Here is a 19919-nt window from a genome sequence, read left to right on the forward strand (position 1 = left end):
ATTACATAACCCCCGTCCACCACAAGGAGCTTCAATGCAGGAGACCTTAGGCCCAACAAAGCCTGCGCTATTGTTCCCAAACTGCGGTTGTTTATCTGTACTATATCCTTTTTAAATGCTGAGCAAACGAGCAACATGTACCATTTTTAAGGTCTTTGGAATGACTGATGGGGTTCAAACCACCGACATCTGAGACTTAGAGGTGACGCCTTAATCTTTTTTTAAACCCCTCCTCGTTATGTTTGTTGGAGTGCGTGGTGGTACATCTGGCTTGATTATGGTGCTCAATTTGCACAAAAGCTAATATTGTCACTCCACCTGATACAGGATGGCTTGAGAGATACACCAATTAATCCTGAAGCGGAACAGGAAATCGTGGACAGCATTGAGAAGGTTTACTTCAATGATGAATCCTTCGATCCAGTTGTACATGAACTCGAGGTAAGGTTCATTCCGAGGTTTTTTTTTTTTTTTTTTTTTTTTTTTTGTATACTGAATCGAGGCTCGTGAAAGAGCTAACATTTATTTCACAAACAAATCAACCAGACAAACAAAACACACAAAAAGAGGGAGCGGAAGACAAGATGGGGAGAGAAGGGGAAGCACACAACCACAACATTTGAGAGCAGGGAGAAGTGTGGGAGGGAGAGGGCTTGGGGGCAAGAGGCGTGGGAGGGGGAGGGCGGGGGGGGGAGAGGTATAAAACACAAGGGGACCGAACAAGGGAGGTTATCCTGAAAAGACCTGTGATTGACATGTCCTGTACTTTTCAATACCTGTGATTAATTGTGGAGTATTTAAATGTAAGGATTTGGGAAAAAACAAAAACCCTAAAGCTGAAAGAATAGCAAGGTTTTTGTTCCCGAGCACTGTGGGTTTATATAATGTCAAATTCCCATTCCCAGAAACTTCCCCAGGTGCTGCAGTTGCCAATGGTTGAAGAATATCGTGACCAGCTTTGCCGCCAGCAAGCGGTTGTGAGTTCACATTTTTTATGTCGTTCTTTGCATTGCTTCCGTTCTCGGAACATTTTACGATAGGGCCCAAAGCGTCAGGAAGTTACTTTTACATAGACAGTAAGTGTTAATATGAAGTATAATGACATTATGAGACGTCAAGGTATTGCTAGATAAAGAACTAGAACAGCACTCGGGAGAGCGCAAACCTCCGCCAGGCTGAACAGTTTATGTTTTGTATCCCACTGATAGGCCAGATCTGGATTCTGACCTGAACCAAAGTCTAATGGGCTTTTTCTTGTCACCTAACAAACTTATCCCCCAAGTTTAGTCATAACTCATCCGTAACTTTTTTTAATATAATGTTATACAATATATCGTTTTTCGCCCGATCTCTCAATGGTGAAGAATCACTTAAGGAATTAAATAATTCTCATATCCGAATCCATATTCAGATCTTCACCAAAATTGAATTGATTCGGTCTTGTCACACACCCAACCGGTCCACCAAGTTTCGTCCAAATCCGTCCACAACTTTTTGAGATATCCTGCTATGTATCGTTTTTGGCCCTATCTCCCATTGGTGACGAATCACTTAAAAAAATTATACCAGCCAGATCCGAATCCGGATCTTCACCAAAATCTAATCACTTTGTCCTTGTCACATAAAATACCTGTCTGCCAAATTTCGTCCGAATCCGACCACAACCTTTTGAGATATCTTGTTCACAGACAAACTGACAGACAAACAGGAGTGGAAACATAACCATCAACCACCTCCGGTGGCAGAGGTAATAAAGATGCGAGAAGACAGGGAACCACAGATTTGAACATGGGTTGCAGCGCTCACGTTAGAGTGCTCACGTTAGATTGACAACTCTCAAATGCCACAATTTGTGATTGTTGAGCATTAGGTACGGTGTTGGTCTCATGGTGAGAATACTGGACTGGCATCTCAAAGGTTGTGAAGGAAGAGTGAAGTGAAGTATGTGAATCCTAGGTAATCCTAAGGGTGCAAAAAAAAGCCCAGTCGGCTCAATAATCACCTTCTGCACCTGGTCTGGTCAACATTTAGTGCCATTGGTTGACTCTTAAAGAGCTCATGGAGTCTGGCCTAACTTGTCACAAATTAATATACTTATGTCCTAAGTCCATCCCTGCCCGGTATGGGAAACGTCATTTACGATCGATACCTTGGAGAAATTGGTCTTTAATGCATCGCCGTACTGGAAGTAGACTCTCTCCAAAGGTGAAACTGAAACGTGAAAAAAAAGCATCTCTGCCAAATTTCGTCCGAATCCGTCCACAACTTTTTGAGATATCTTGTTCACAGACAGACAGACAGACAGGCAGGCAGACAGACAGACAGACAGGGGTGAAAACATAACCTCCATCCACCTTCGGTGGCGGAGGTAATTAAATAACGACGAGAAACGTTGTTTAATTTGCAATCTCACGAGATTCCGTCCTCTCGTGATATTTTACATGACAGACGGACGGATGTGACAAGTTTATTATAATAAATGGAATCATTACTCGCAATCTCACAAAGCACAATCAACAAGTACAAAGAATTGCCATCTGTAATTGACAAGCCGAGGACTGGAAAACCCAAAATTCTGTCCAACAGGGATGAGCAATACTTGAAAATAATATCCTTAAGGAATAGATAGAAGACAAGTGTTGAATTGACAACAGAACTGGCAGTCATGTGTCATTGTCCATCCATCAACAGTGTGAAGGTCACTTCCGAAATGAAAACTTAAATGATGTGTTGCAGTAGGAAAACCTCTGTTAAGAAAGGGGAGCAAGTCTAAAATGATAAACTATGCACAAGAACATAGTAATTGGACAATGGTACAAAAGTCAAATGTTCTTTGAACAGACTAGTCAAAACTTTCACTTATTTTGAACCATGCGAAGATCAAGTCACTTGAAGATGTTCAGTCATTCAAACTCCTATGTCTCATAAACCACATTTCAAAATTGGCCTCCAAAGCCAGCCGTCGCCTGGGCATCCTCCATTGTGCAAAGTCATTCCTTGGCACACCTGAACTCTTATCTACCTACATGATCTTCAACCGCAGCTTGTATCTCAATCGATGAAGATACTCTACAACAATTTGTAGATACAACACAATTTTGAAATGTGGTTTATGAGACATAGGAGTTTGAATGACTGAACATCTTCAAGTGACTTGATCTTCACATGGTTCAAAATAAGTGAAAGTGAACTGCTCTCCCCTCTGTGCTGGTACCCCTGCCGCACACCTTGTTCAGCTTTACGCCGTGGAAACCAACATCTTCAAGATTATTGGAGTCTCCCGCCATGAAGCTGAGTCTATGGACCTCTCACTTTGCCACCGTAGACAGGCCCATGGTGTCTCTGTCTTCTTCTGCCTCCTTTCTGGTCTTACACCCATCATATCCACACCCTGCATTCTCTGTATCCATCATATCCACACCCTGCATTCTCTGTATCCATCATATCCACACCCTGCATTCTCTGTGTCCATCATATCCACACCCTGCATTCTCTGTATACATCATATCCACACCCTGCGTTCTCTGTATCCATCATATCCACACCCTGCGTTCTCTGTATACATCATATCCACACCCTGCATTTTCTTTATCCATCATATCCACACCCTGCATTCTCTGTGTACATCATATCCACACCCTGCATTTTCTTTATCCATCATATCCACACCCTGCATTCTCTGTGTACATCATATCCACACCCTGCATTTTCTTTATCCATCATATCCACACCCTGCATTCTCTGTATACATCATATCCACACCCTGCATTTTCTTTATCCATCATATCCACACCCTGCATTCTCTGTGTACATCATATCCACACCCTGCATTATCTGTGTACATCATATCGACACCCTGCATTCTCTGTATACATCATATCCACACCCTGCATTCTCTGTGTACATCATATCCACACCCTGCATTCTCTGTGTCGATCATATCCACACCCTGCATTCTCTGTATACATCATATCCACACCCTGCATTCTCTGTATCCATCATATCCACACCCTGCATTCTCTGTATCCATCATATCCACACCCTGCATTCTCTGTATCCATCATATCCACACCCTGCATTCTCTGTGTACATCATATCCACACCCTGCATTCTCTGTATACATCATATCCACACCCTGCATTCTCTGTATATATCATATCCACACCCTGCATTCTCTGTGTACATCATATCCACACCCTGCATTCGCTGTATCCATCATATCCACACCCTGCATTCTCTGTGTCCATCATATCCACACTCTGCATTCTCTGTGTCCATCATATCCACACCCTGCATTCTCTGTGTACATCATATCCACATCCTGCATTCTCTGTGTACATCATATCCACACCCTGCATTCTCTGTGTACATCATATCCACATCCTGCATTCGCTGTATCCATCATATCCACACCCTGCATTCTCTGTGTACATCATATCCACATCCTGCATTCGCTGTATCCATCATATCCACACCCTGCATTCTCTGTGTACATCATATCCACACCCTGCATTCTCTGTGTACATCATATCCACATCCTGCATTCGCTGTATCCATCATATCCACACCCTGCATTCTCTGTATCCATCATATCCACACCCTGCATTCTCTGTGTCCATCATATCCACACCCTGCATTCTCTGTATCCATCATATCCACACCCTGCATTCTCTGTATCCATCATATCCACACCCTGCATTCTATGTGTCCATCATATCCACACCCTGCATTCTCTGTGTCCATCATATCCACACCCTGCATTCTCTGTATCCATCATATCCACACCCTGCATTCTCTGTATCCATCATATCCACATCCTGCATTCTCTGTATCCATCATATCCACACCCTGCATTCTCCCCTTCCCCTCAACCTTACCCTCGCATCCCTTTTTGTCTGTCTCCATTTATTTTGTCACTCAGCCCTGCTGTTGGCCTTTCTCCCTTCGCTTTGTGCTGTTCCTTTTGTTCTGTTGCATCCTGATCCATTCTGGGTTTTAGCTCTTCCATGACCCTTGACGCTGTATCCAAAAAAAAAGAGAAACAAGTTGAGGGTCTGAGTCGTACTGCGAATGTCATCAGCTGGAAGTTTCCGATTAGTTCCGATTTTATTCCTTGAATGTAGTACGGTGAAGCGAGTCAAATTTCGTGAAAAAATGCTCTTTTAAGCCAGAAGGTGAAATATTTGGGATGAACCATGGCCACAGTAGATGTATCATCTCATGTAGCAAAATCTAGCAATGTATAATGTAGTAATGGTGTGGAAATTTAGCTTCTCAAACGATGCTTCCTATGCCCTTTAATGCCCTCAAATTACGTTATGTGTATGAAAAGGTAGTGCTACAGCCAGTTACCATACCTTTAATTAAATATAAAAGACAAAATCCCTTTGTAAATGTTTCACGAGTTGTGCCTTGCCGTTTCCTTTTTTTCCATCAGGTATCAAAGAAAGTGGCTGATCTTATTCTAGAGAAACAGTCAGCTTACATGCAGGTAAATACCATTGCTTACATGGAAATTGTTTGCACTTGAACCCGACACCTGTGCAAATTATGGTACCTTCTCCAAAAATGAGCTGGCAATCAGTCCTTGTAAAAGGCTGCTTTGTTGCAGGTATTTATTTTAAACTTTCATGTGTGGCCTTCAGGATCTGAGCCGTCTGGCTTCTGGTTATTATTATTTTGAGTGGTATCCTTTGTTACATGCAGGAGCTGCAAAGAGTGACGGAGCTGCTCGACAATCTGCACATAGCTAAAGCTGTCTGCACCAATGGCAGAAGGTACGGAACTTCTTATACAGTAATCTGTGGCTCACGGAAGAGCAAATATGTGTGTAATTTAAGTATAGTCGTTTAAGTATAGAGTATAGAGTATAGTTACTGTATGTATAAGTATAGTATATAAGTATATATAGTATAAGTATATAGCATAGAGTATAGTATATAAGTATATTTCCCGGTGTGTACCCCTGTTAGAATAGGTACACCGTATCCCTGCGCATCGTAAGAGGCGACCAAGGGTTGGCGTCAGGAAGGGCATCCGGCCATAAAAACATTGCCTCAAACAGGGCACCATGATTGTCATGGGGCCCGCAAGGCTAACCCCCGCTCTAGCGGGGAAAATGGCCTTAAAACGATCATTCATTCATTCATTCATAGTATATAAGTATATATGTATAAGTATATAGTATAGAGTATAGTATATAAGTATATATGTATAAGTATATAGTATAGAGTATGGTATATAAGTATATATGTATAAGTATATAGTATATAGTATAGAGTATCGTATATGTATTTAGGTATAGAGCTACGTTTACCACAAAACTTTCCTAATGTACAATTGTATCTCAATCGATGAAAATAATATGCTGAAAAATGATAGCAAAATGAAAAATAGTTTTGTGTTTTGGGGTTTTTTTGGCCTTTTTTCCTGTCCAAATGCAGCTTTTACATGAACCCAACTCACTTCCTGTGTTTAGGATCCTCACCTTGCATGCTCAGCTCTGAACCATGAGGAGAGCGTTTTCTTAATTGGCATCAAAGTGAAAGGATGTTCCCTCGTGAAATTCAACAAATCCAATGTGTAGTGTGAATGAATGAATGATCGTTTTGAGGACATTTTTTCCCCGCTAAGGCGGGGGTTAGCCTTGCGGGCCCCATGACCTCATGGTTCCCTTTTTGAGGCAATGTTTTTGTGGCCGGATGCCCTTCCTGACGCCAACCCTTGGTCACGCTCTTATGATGCACAGGGATACGGTGTACCTATTCTAAACCGGGGTACACACCGGGATCATTCATCCCAGCAAGCTGGTACTCAATTTGCCGACCTCGGAAGGATGACAGGCTGAGTCAACCCCCCTGGCGTTAATTCAGCGATCGACCAGGATTCGAACCCAGGATCCTAGGATCCCAAGCCGGCACCCTAACCGCTAAGCCAACACCAGGCTATGTAGTGTCATGTATAATATATACTGTATTTTTCGGCGGATAAGTCGATACTTTTCTGCACTGGAATTCTGGCCTTGACTTGTACCTAGAGTCGACTTATCTATTGTTTAAGGCATTGAATTATAACCACCTTTAGAGGCCATTTTTCCCCGCAAGCGGGGGTTGGCCTTTTTCGGGGACCGTGGTTGTTGTTTTTTTTGGTCCCCTTTTTGAAGCAATGTTTTACGGCCGGATGCCCTTCCTGACGCCAACCCTTTTTGTCGCCTTTTTTTTTTTTTACGACAAACAGGAAATTACCAGTGAACTGGTACTCAATTTGCCGACCTCGGAAGGATGACAGGCTGAGTCAACCCCCTGGCGTTAATTCAGCGATTGACCGGGATTCGAACCCAGGATCCTAGGATCCTAAGCCCTCACCCTAGCCGCTTGCCCAACACCAGGACTTTAAGGCATTAATTAAATTTTAAATAATTTAATTAATTAATTAATTAAATTAAAGGTTTAAGGCATTGAATTGCATAAATGAATTTTGTTTTTTGCAAAGCGTGATAATTCCTGAAGTAAATTGAATAACCGTTCATTTAAAACACCCAACAGAAATCTTTGGCCGGAACGTTTCCCGATTGGGTGAGAAATTAAACGTTAATCCGCTGACTGACGCATGCAAAATTATTCAATCAATAACGAGCACTAACTCACCAATACGTTTGATCCATCCTTTTCAATCTGAATCGTATGTATCCATCCTTCCTACGTTGGCTCAAAAATGCTTCCCCGTAAAGTTGCGCAAGTCATACGCGGCACCTTTTGATCCTTCATTCATATTCATGATCCTGGAAAGTACTGTAGCTGGCGATGTGTTGCGACAGTATCAGGGAGGAATTTATCTGTTGTTCTTATTGACAGTTTTGCTAACTACCGCAATTGATTTAGCTTGTCTTGTACTCCAAATAGACTTATCTATGAATGAAGGAACAAAAAATGTGAAAATTAGCCCATTCAGCTTATACTCCACATCGATTTATACACCGAAAAGTACTGTGCACATACCATGAATGAATGATTGGTTTTCAAAAGACGTGCACAATGTGCGAAAAAGCAAGACCACATTTCAAATGAAGGTGCTTTCAAGGTTTGACAGTGTTTATATCATCATCTGTATTTTAAAATTTATTTCAGTATGTTGTACATAAAGCCTGGTGTTGTCTTAGCGGTTAGGGTGCCGGCTTGGGATCCTAGGATCCTGGGTTCGAATCCTGGTCGATCGCTGAATTAACACCAGGGGGGTTGACTCAGCCTGTCATCCTTCCGATGTTGGCAAATTGAGTACCAGCTTGCTGGTAATTCCCTGTGTGTCGCAAGAGGCGACTAACTGGGTTGGCGGCAGGAAGGGCATCCGGCCATAAAACATTGCTTCAAAAAGGGGTCCATGGTGCCCAAAAAAGGCCAACCCCTCCTCTGCAGGGAAAAATGGCCTCTAAAGGTGGTTCTGTTCATTTGTTCAGTATGTTGTAAATACTTACCAATGACAATGAAAACGCCCTATGCCTCCGCTGACGAAGTCGCTGGAGGCATTATGCTGTCGGGTTGTTGGTCCGTCTTTCTGTGCGACCGTCTGTGCGTCGATCCGTGCATCTGTGATAGGTTTTCGTTACCTCAATAACTTAAGAATGATGAAGGGATCTAAGTCAAACTTGGTACAAGTATGCATAATGATGTAAAGACGAATTGATTTGATTTTTGGGTCACAAGGATGCGATTTTCCCACACATATAATTTTCCCACACACTCTCTTTCCATCACTGCTTCCGGGGGCACTCGCTGCCAACCATAGGAGCATCAACGGCCTGCTCACGAGAGGGTCTTCCTCCAGCAGAGGGGCAAATCCATGTCCGCTATTACAAACACCACTGGGGGCCCTGAAGTAGTGATGGAAAGAGAGTAGCAACCATATGTGTGGGAAAATTACATGCTCAGTCAGGGTCGCCCGATAGCTCAGATGGCAGGGCACTGGTACGGTTCACCAGAGGACCTGGGTTCGATTCCTGGTCTGGGCATGTAATTTTCCCACATATGTCAATTAATTGACAACCCTGGTGTTGGGCTAGCGGCTAGGGTGCCGGCTTAGGATCCAAGGATCCTGGGTTCGAATCCCGGTCGATTGCTGAATTAACGCCAGGGGGGTTGACTCAGCCTGTCATCCTTCCGAGGTCGGCAAATTGAGTACCAGTTCACTGGTAATTCCCTGCTTGTCGTTAAAGGCGGCAAAAAGGGTTGGCGTCAGGAAGGGCATCCGGCCGTAAAACATTGTTTCAAAAAGGGGACCGAAAAACAACAACAACCACGGTTCCCGAAAAAGGCCAACCCCCGCTTTGCGGGGAAAAATGGCCTCTAAAGGTGGTTATTTTTATTTTATATTATATGTCAATTAATTCATTATAATCCTGTTCATTTATTTAATTGAGTTATAATTGAGTTGAGATTGTTACCCAGATGACCTCGAGGCTATCCTGCCAACCCATTTGCTCTTACGTTGAGTTAATACCGTAATTTAAATGGGTCAAAAGATGTTTTAGTTTTCTTTGGTGAGGAGGCAGCTGATTGACAATAAATACCTTTTGTTTCATTTCAAGTATGCTCATCCATCATATTCCAACAGCTCTTTTTCTTTGTCAGGTCATGGTAAATTTGGCTGTTGCATCCACTTACCTCACCAACAAAGAAGCAACTTTATACTTCAGTTATATATTATGTAGCATCGTCGCAAACCTTTTGACCACATCTCCCTCCACCTTACCTCCTATACCATGCGCAGGCAACTGGCAACAGCTCAACAAGGATTCACAGCTGCAAGCTTAGGTCTTCTGGCTAATCAACGTAAACGGCAGTTGCTCATTGGTTTGCTCAAGTCTCTACGAACTATCAAAACACTGGTATGGACGCAAATACTTGTTCGCATTGTTAAAAGTGCTTTTCTCCTCATTTTCTCTGCTTTTATCCCCAACTCTTATTGTTTGAAGGCTCAATCCGAACCCCCCTCGTGCCGGTTCCGAACCTTTTTCATGCCGCTTCGGAACCCTTCCCGTATGTCAGGTCAAGATAGATCATATTTATTGTCAGGTCAGACCACATCAGATTTGTGACTTGCTACAGGTACCATTAAAACCTGTACTAACCTGTTTCATGGTCGGGTTGTTGGCGACTAAACTGTCAGCCCCAACAAGTTTCCTGGTGAAGAGGGCGTATGGATTGGATATGGACACCCCATTAGGGTTAAAAACAAAATCTATCAAAGGGTGGAGGAACCCCTCGTAAGCCAACGCCCATCCATATCTAGGGGGCGCTGTATAGCTGCTGCCACCCTTTTTGCTGTCCTCCTGCCCCCGTCCTGTACTAAAGCGTTTCTCTCTTCCTAATTAGAAAAGGAAAACTATTTAACAATTTTGAACATCGCCTTCTTTCACACTGTGTCTCTGGAGAAATTAAACTGTCTGGGAAATCCTCCATTTTTAACTCAACTGGACTATGTCCAGCTGAGTTTTTGTCGACACCCAGTGTCCGTCATCCGTCTGTCGTCTGTCTGTCTGTCTGTCTGTCTGTCATCTGTAAACAATTCGACGTCCATGCTCTAAAAGTCACAAATATTGACCAAATTTGATGAAACTTGTTATGCAGCATCTTTAAGACATAAACTAGTTTGGGATTGCATTTGGGCGTTGCATGCCCAAAAATGGGTGCGGCAGGGCGGCCATATTGAAAAATCAATTTTTGTTGATATAGACCAGTTGAGTTCAGGTTCCCTGGAACCTCTAGTTTTGTTTACAATCTCCCTTTAGAACAGATACGGGTATAGCCTCAAGGTATTTGTTTTCCTTATTTCCAAACATCCTGCATCGAGGATATATCCAAACTGGTATATGAATGATCAGTCTTACCTGACCCCAGTATGTTCTTGGCCGCACACTTTAGCTGATCTATCTGGTGTCGTTTAGCAGGGCCTAGTCTCCTCTCCATCACTTTGTATTATTTTTTTCTTTCTTTTTTTTTCTTTTTTTTTGTATACAAGATCGAGGCTCGTGTAAGAGCTAACATCAATCACAAAAAAACAACAACGAAAATTACAGACACACAAAACATACAAAAAAGGGAGCGGGAGACAAGATAGTTGATTCAAGAATCAAGGTTGATTCAATCAAGAATTATTCTTCACTGTTCAATGTGCTTATTTATTTCTTCGCTTAATACAATTTTTCCTTTCTCTTCACCGGCCTTACAAGTAACATTCCTCTAGTCAAATACCACATGGTTCTCATTTGAACTGAACGAGTTGACAGTGTGGTCAGGCCAGGTAACCAATGGCTTTGCCTGATGATGTCATGGGAGAGGAGGTTTGAACCAAGTTTTGGAGGAGAATGTTCAGTTCTGAGCTGGGAATATCACGAGCGAGGTCCGTGTCACAATTTACCGCAGGTAATCTGGAGAGTACGGAGCTTGTACTGTCTCTCCCAGTCTCTCTACGGAAGCCCTCGCCAGTACTCCCTCCCGCCCCCCGCCCCAGTAAAAGGAGGAACCAGTCTCGTGAGTCGGACTATGCAAATACAGAGTTCACCCCGACTGGCTGAAGACTCACCTCACGGCACATGGTTTGTTGGGGGAAGTGAAGCTTGTTCATTCCATCGATTAATTGGTGAGGGCGCCTCGCTCAGCATGACCAAGCCTGAACCACCTCTTTTTTTATTTTAGCCTTCCGCATCGAATCCTTTTTCTTCTTCTGTGTGTCTGACCACTTCTTGAGAGAATCTGTTGTCGATAAGGTCAGATCAAGTTTGATTAGACCGAGATCTTTATAGTTTATAAGAATGATTTATTTTCCTCATGAGACGTCATCTTCTTCCTCACATTTATGTTTGTAACTTGTTACTGTTGTTGCTTTGTCGGCTTCCTTTCCTTGGTTTCTTATACACATTTTTATTAAACTTTATTATTTGTTATTCCTGTGGTTTGTGGGATCGACGAATGCTCATCCGTGTGCGAGTGCATTGCCAAGCCAGTCTGGTGGCTGATGGGGGCATGTGGCGTTAGGATTCTCATGCATGTACTACTTGTAAATGTTTGCAGCTGTTGGGGAACCCAGGTAGGGTTTGAAACAGCAAAGAACCTATATTGTGTAGCTTTTCCTGTTTGCTTTATGCAGCTTTCTTTGGCTAGAAGGTCAGATTGGTAACTCATTATAAAGTCCGAGCCACAGCTGGGGATAATTGATTAGGAGAGATCTGATTGGGTGTTCCCTCCAATTGCGAGTGAAAGGGTGTGTGTGTGTGTGTGTGTGTGTGTGTGTGTGTGTGTGTGTGTGTGTGTGTGTGTGTGTGTGTCATGTGTGTGTGTGTCTGTCATTTGTGTGTAACACACACACACACACACACACACACACGTCTCTGTCTAAAAGTATAATTGTGTATGGCTCTCCTAGGTTAGCTGCTGTATTGTCCCCTGTTCTGCTGCAGGACATGGTGTAGTTTATAAGTTCTGGCCATCATCTGTATCTGCTCCCACATAACATTGTATCACCATATACAGATTGGCAGTCTCCTGAACTCCCACTTCAAGCTCTCTTTTCCAACTGCGTCCCCATAATACTCCAGTCGCATATATTTATTAACCAACATGTTATCACCTGGTGTTGGCCTAATGGTTAGGGCAGGCGGGCTTGGGATCCTAAGATCCTGAGTTCGAATCCCATTGAATTAACGCCAGGTGGGGTCGACTCAGCCTGTCATCCTTCCGAGGTCGGCAAATGAGTACCAGATAACTGGTTATAGAGAGGCCTTGCATCAGCGGCAGACGCGCCCACAGAAAATAAAATGATGCAACCAGCAGCCGGGTGGCTGCACACGAACCACCCACAACCAACATATTTATGGTCTTCATCCCAAAAACACTGCACACCTCTCTCATGGTTGTGGAATCGACTCCTTGGGTACGTCTAGTTATTTTCTTCAGTTTAGGATAACCTTTCATCGGGACTTAACATCAATCCTTATGCCTACCTCTAATTTTTATCCCTCTGTCTAATTGCTTGTTCTTCATCATTACACTGTGAGTATGTAATTTATCCACATCATTTATGTAAAGCTTGCCCAAGCTGTGAAATCTTTACTAGCATCAGCTCTTTTTGCTTTGGGCCCAGGTTAATTTCCTAATGCCTGCTTCACAGATCTATACATTTTTCTAGCCATTTGTGTTGCATTCTTTTAATGTACCTGCACTTCCTTTTTATTTGCAGCAAAGAACTGATGTTCGCCTGAGTGAAATGCTCGAGGTATGAAACGTTGTATCCTATAGATCTTCTCTGTTAACTGTTTGTTTTCAAAGCCTTTTGCATACTGTATTTCATGCAACATGTGGAAGAATTTGTACGTATAACTTTTTGTGAAGGACAAGACTGCTGAGACGAGCAATTGAATGCAGGATTATTATAGTGAGTGAAGTGCTGACTTCAGCCAACCAGATCGTCTGTTGTAGAGAATGCAGGAATTCATGAAATCTGCCATGATCTTTGCATAAACTTTTACGATGCATACACGAGCAAGCGAGTGTGTGCGGATATAGTTTTTAGGGCTGGTTTCAGGTGGAATGTATGTCATGCATACTCATCATGCATGTCGACATTATTGGTTCACGAGTTATCAAACAGAGTGACCACTATATTCGTCATGGGTGTGTGTCTGTCTGTCTGTCTGTCCGCAGCATAACTACCCAATGATATCATCTGATCTTGATTAAACTTGGGTGGGAGGTTGATATCATGATCTAGTTGTGTTCTGCCTAGAGTGGGCGTATTGCGCCCATTGTGGGCGGAGGGACGCCTGAAAAAGATGTCTTTTTAGGGGGTAATCGATTTCAAGCTACATCTTCTCCGAGGGAGTTGGTGGAATCTGACAGGGGTTTCGGTATTTGGTTTGGCCAATGTCATGTGTCGAGCCCCACGGAGCTCGATTTTTCATTTTCGCCCCAAGGTCAAGGTCACAAGGTCACGAAATATAGAAAAGTCGATGTTTGATGGTTTTATTACATTGTTCGCTTCCTGATGTCGTACATGATCTTATATTATCACATACATCATGAAATACAAGTTTTACAACAAATTTCAGAATCTTCGACCTTTGACCTTTTAAGGGTCACAAAGGTCAAAGTTTCAAAGTTGTCGGAATCGAACCGAATTTTCCGTATTGTGTAGCTAACTAACCTCATAGCTGATTGTACATTATTTTCTATCTCATTTCAAGGTCAGTAACCTTCGTTTTGACATTTCCGGGCCTGGCCTGTCCTGGCCTGTTTCGGTTATAGTCCGTCCTTTGTCACTGAATACCGTTTGCTCGTGAACCATCGTCGTCTCCTGACTTGTTTTCTATTAAACTTTCACTTAAACATTTCTGACACTTCCATTAATCTTAAAATTAATTCTTTGAAAATCAAATGTCAGTCTTGTATTTTGGAGCAGGTGTGCTTTTAATTCCTCTGTGTGCTAAGTGTAAATTTGCTTAAGCAATTGCGGTATTTTACCCAAAAACATCAACTTTGTTATGTTGAGCACAGTTGAAATTTGTTAGCAGTAGCACTTGTCACATTACGCTGGTGCACATTGGCAGACATGTGCATCGTTCCAGACATGGTGGTGTAATGATTCTCAGTCCATTGTCTCAGTCTTCGGTCTCAGAGGTCGGTGGTTCGAACTCCGACCGAGTCATACCAAAGACTTTTAAAATGGTACGTGCTGCTTCCTTGCTTGATGTTGCGCATTTAAAAGGAAAGACTATGGACAAACAACCATAACTTGGCAATACTAGCGCAGGCTTTGATGGGCCTGATGGGCCGCTCCTGTGTTGAAGTGCCGCCTTGCAGTGCCCGCCTGTAGGTTAGAGCAGCAATTTTGAATTTTGGCTAGGGTGCTGGAGATGACTTGCCTACTCTTAGTGAAGGTCATATTTGACGCCCACTAACTAATGCTGGCAGATGGGGACGCCCAGGTTCACATCCATCTGCAAGGTGGCACATGCGTTGATGCCTTGTCCTGCCTGTGAAACACCAGGATGACAGTTTGTAGCTGAGTCGAGATTGAAACCCAGGCTAGACAGCTGGGAGCGCGAGCTTGTATACCTCTAGGGCCGTCTAGGCTGTCCTACCAGTCCCATCCTTCCAATCCAGTATCGTAGTTTGTTTTCTGTCAATGATGTGAAAATTACACCATGGCATTGGCATCTAACGAATTCCTGCTTCCCACAGGAAGAAGACTTCCCAGGAGCCATTCAGCTGTGTCTCGAGTGCCAGAAAGCAGTCAGCACTTTCAAACACTACACCTGTATCAGGTGAGCTTGCACACCACTGCGGTATTGTCGATGGGTTCCTTGGCCAGATGCATTAACCTATAAAACTTTTAAGTTTACTCTTATCTTGTTGAAATAAAACTAATTTGTGTATCAGATTCACTCCAAAATATAATTGCACATGGATACGGTGATGTGCCTGCATGAAAAAGAAAATAGATGACGTGTTGTTTTTCCGACAAATGGAAGAGCATTGTCAATAACCACAATTAACTAGATCAGTGATTGACCACGCCAGCTCATCCTGGGCCTCCAACCTATCAAACACATCTCAACACCCTACAGACCTTACAAAAGAAAGCCCTCGCATCATCACATGTTGCACATAAACAACACCCACAGAGCACCTGGACGCAGGTTAAAATGATAAACAGCAAAGACAATTTGGCCATGAAAGGTGCACAGCTCCTTGCAACAGCAAGTGCCAAATCTAATCACTCGTGCCAATACATGTCCAAACACCCACAGGCCCCTAGACACATTAGAACCACACCACAACGATGCTACAATGCCCTCCTTCAAAACATCGCCCCACCGAATGATGACAACTGTACAAAAATCACATCCATACCCACATCACCATAAATGCAATCAATAACCTGGGCCCAAACATTATCTTCGACATCAAACCTCCAGCTATCGACGACAGAAACTACTCCCCAGATCTGATCGTATTCACCTTTCACGCCTCCACTGTGGACACCACCCACAGCTTTTACACTACAAACACAGACTCCACGATACTACTGACAAGAGCTGCAACCTTTGCCAGGCCGCCCCACATGCAATATAACACATCATAGTATAATTGAAGGATCTCTTGGTCACTCCTGGGAAATCGATTGACTATCTCCGTGCCGCGGGCTTGTTCGAGCAGAACTTTCCACGGCTATCCAACAATGATCACGATTAACTGATATTCTTGGGGTTTATGCAAAGTGGATGGCGTGAATCCTGAAGGAGTCACCAGGGCCTCAAATCTATTCCTTAAGCAAAAAATGGAATTTGGAGTTTTTCCGTTGAAGGTAAGCTGGGCAAATTCGGTGGGACCTAAGTATTTCAGTTCCTGAACAGAATACTGAAATGGGGGCAGGTATGACCTTTTGTCGAGAGCTACAAGGAACGCACGTAGGGTTGAAGGATCTGCTGCAGGTTTGCATTTGGAAGTTATAGCGATTTGAAATTTCCAGGAATCCCGTGGCCGGAGCAGCTCGTCTCTGGGGGGCCTCCATGTTGACGATATATTACTGAATCAGTGGGATGTAAGTGTCGGTATTTCAGAGGCTGAACACACCTTTAATGACCTTTTCAACTCTACGCCATCATTCTTGACCCCCGTGATGGTAACGCACCATTCTCCCTTGATGATAATGTTTAATATTTGTCACCAGCACGCTCCACTAACATAGACATGTTTTCATCATTACAACTCAACCCTTACAGTGTAATATTTAAGACTCTTTTCACATGGCTTCAGTGACAGTTTCTCTTTTTTCTGGCAAGGAGCTTAGTTACATTTATATCGCTTTTTGGACAACCTGTCTGTCTTCCAACTGTTCATGGCTGCCGTTGTTGGGGTACGTTATTTTGACAAGTTCAGTGGAACTCAAGGAAAATCTAGGATCTGTGAATTGTTCCGTCCGTACGGACTAAACCTCGTTTTTCTCAGCAACCACATGTCCAACTGAGACAAAACTTTCAGGGTAGGAGTGATACCCATGCAGAATGTTTTTATGATAATTGTGATGTTATAGGTCACGTGGTATGGCCGGCATCTTGGATTAAACGCAAACAATAAAAAAAAAATTTGGGAAACCGCTGAATGGAAAAATTTTAAACTCGGCACATGGTCAAGTACTTCCAATAGGGAACAAAAGCATGATGATGATGGCATCATAGGTGAAGTGGTATACCAGTCAAAAAATGTTTTAATCTAATTCCTTATCCTAAAAATCTGAAATTGCATGCACATGATCTATGACCCACTTGTATTGAAATATTAAATTTATGACATCATAGGTCACATGGTTTGGCAGCCATATTGGATTTAACCTAATACCTTAAAAAAAGCATCTTCTGCCAAACCACCAAATTGATTGACTCAAAACTTTACTTGTGTCATTGACACAAGTCGACTACATTAGGGAGGCAATTAGATGCACATGGCAACTAAAAGATTATCAAGAGAACATCATTTATCACATGGTGTGGCAGCCATATTGGATTGAAGGGAAATATTAAATAATTATATCTCTGAAAGCACTTACCCTATCGATGCGAAATTTTACAAAGATCATCTAACAGCACTGTTGCATATAGTTTGAAAATGATGATGTCATAGGTTACGTGGCTTGGCAGCCATTTTGGATAGAAAAACGAACCTTATCGGATCAACACGAAACTTCACAAACATGATCCCCCTACCCATACATATGCAGAGTGTACATTTTTTTTACTCTAGTTTAAGGTAATATGTCATGTTGTGTGGTGGCCATATTAGATTAAAAAAACAAAACAAAAAAAAAACCTTTAGAGGCCATTTCCCCCCGCAAAGCGGGGGTTGGCCTTTTTCGGGCACCGTGGTTGTTGTTGTTTTTGTTGGTCCCCTTTTTGAAGCAATGTTTTACGGCCGGATGCCCTTCCTGCCGCCAACCCTGTTTGTCGCCTTTTGCGACAAACAGGGAATTACCAGTGAACTGGTACTCAATTAGCCGACCTCGGAAGGATGACAGGCTGAGTCAACCCCCCTGGTGTTAATTCAGCGATCGACCGGGATTCGAACCCAGGATCCTCGGATCCTAAGCTGGCACCCTAGCCGCTAAACCAACACCAGGCTTATATTATTATACCATATTAGATTGAAAGCCAATATTTAAAAAAAATCCCTTCTCTGCAACTGCTTCACTGATCGACCTGTCATGGCTGGTGAAAATGCGATGCTTGAAAACAGCTGAAGGGATTTAAATCAAAGTTGTTTATTTTTATGACAGAACGAAGGCATCTACCCGTTGTGGGACTATGCGGAGGCATATTGGTGACATAGTCGCATTGCTCTAGTTCTTTTTTGCAACAACTGACAGCATATTTTTATCCTCAAGAACTGATAATATTGTTACGTTTGTGTGGTTAGAATTTAGATGAAAGAATCCCATAGGAAAGGTAGGACTGTATAATTATAGCATGGACCGTGGGCGCGTAGGAGAAATCTCGATGTACTTAAGTCGGGAGACTGTAGCTTAAGGTTGTTTATGTGTCTTCACATGAGGGGTGAAGCCGTGCTAATTAGTTAGGGATTAAGGTTAGTTTTCCCCAGTCGGTGATTTTCCCTATGTCGTTTTCCCTGAAGTTTTACATTTACCAAGGCCAGCCATACAAAACCACCGTTTAATGACAACAACTGCTGACAGAACCCAAACAGAGCCAATCGGCAAGTAAGCCCCGTTCAATGGACGTAATATGGAAAAAGGCCATGCCCCTAGAGTGGTATATGATGGGCATGGAAGAAAGAGCAGGCAGGCCACACCCCTGAATGTTGTGATTGGCCTAGAGGACCATGGGGTGATTTAGGAAAGAGCTTTGCTATTGGTTGGTGTGACGTCATGGAGAAGCTTCTAGAGGAAAAGAGGAAGAGCCCGTCTCTCTGGGTCCGAGATGAACGAGAAGCTCACCATATATTTTTGGTGCGTTGGGGTTTTCGTGCGCGCTTTTGGAGTGAGGAGCGCTCTATACCTGTCGGCAGTAATTTGCAGGAGGTTTTGGCGACTGCTTGCATGGGCTGAAGGCTGTGTCGTTCGTCCTAGGGAGAGCGAAAGAGGGGAGTCTCACAACTCACCTCACGTTCGTGGCACCGTCGAGCGAGACACCGTGGCCATTTTGTGCCATGTTCTCGCCGGAGGGACATTGAGCTCTTGGCCTCATCCCCAGATGCCAAAATTACAGAGGAACTTGTGAGGCCAGAGCTAAGTGCCGGCACTGAAAAGGGATTTTATTTCATTTATCTTTCCCCTTGTCTGTTGGTTTTGAGTCTGTGTGTGGATGTACCACAGTTAGAATTTTAGGTTACCTCAACATTTATTTCACCACTTGCTTTATTTTCATTAAATCATATTTATTGCATTTTGCTTGTCGTGTTTACTTGTTTGTGGTTTCGGGATAAACCCGTGTGTTCCGTTCAAGTAAATGCTTCGTATTCCTTCATTCCGCGCGTGACCAAAATACCGCCATTTTCCAGGCTGCCGCCTCGGGAGTAAAACTGTCTCGGTTATCCTTAATCCAGCAGTCTTAATCGCTGGTGACAGGACAATATTGATGAATCAATTGACATAACAGAGAGGAAAAGTCCTGCAGCCATTTTTTCAAGAGTGATATTTTCTAAGTCCAAAAAAGGGCTTTATCCAAAGGTTATTTCTAAGCTTTTATCTTTATCCTTTATCCATATCTCTGTGAAAAATAGATGAAACGCCCTGAAACTCGAACTTGCTCCGTAACTTATCATAATAAAGGCATGTGCCAAATTTCATTTGGATATATTAAAAGGTATGGGGGAAAAAAGTCTGAAAAACCACAGGTCTGATGCACGGAGGATGGA

General features: G+C 43.0%; 1 protein-coding gene across 4 annotated transcripts in view; it reads left to right on the top strand.

Moving 5' to 3' along the window:
* The window catches only part of VPS50 (VPS50 subunit of EARP/GARPII complex), a 127702-nt gene that overhangs the window by 2269 nt on the left and 105514 nt on the right, over window positions 1-19919 (top strand). For all 4 annotated transcript variants that reach the window (XM_068126479.2, XM_068126480.2, XM_068126477.2 and 1 more), the window contains exons 3-9: window positions 328-441; window positions 906-977; window positions 5438-5491; window positions 5707-5777; window positions 9763-9880; window positions 13231-13266; window positions 15231-15313. In XM_068126479.2, the coding sequence (XP_067982580.1) occupies window positions 328-441; window positions 906-977; window positions 5438-5491; window positions 5707-5777; window positions 9763-9880; window positions 13231-13266; window positions 15231-15313 (548 nt within the window). The remainder of the gene's footprint in view (window positions 1-327; window positions 442-905; window positions 978-5437; window positions 5492-5706; window positions 5778-9762; window positions 9881-13230; window positions 13267-15230; window positions 15314-19919) is intronic.

Source organism: Myxine glutinosa, chromosome 10 (genome assembly GCF_964187855.1).
Source record: "Myxine glutinosa chromosome 10, kmMyxGlut1.1, whole genome shotgun sequence".
Classification (NCBI taxonomy): domain Eukaryota; kingdom Metazoa; phylum Chordata; class Myxini; order Myxiniformes; family Myxinidae; genus Myxine; species Myxine glutinosa.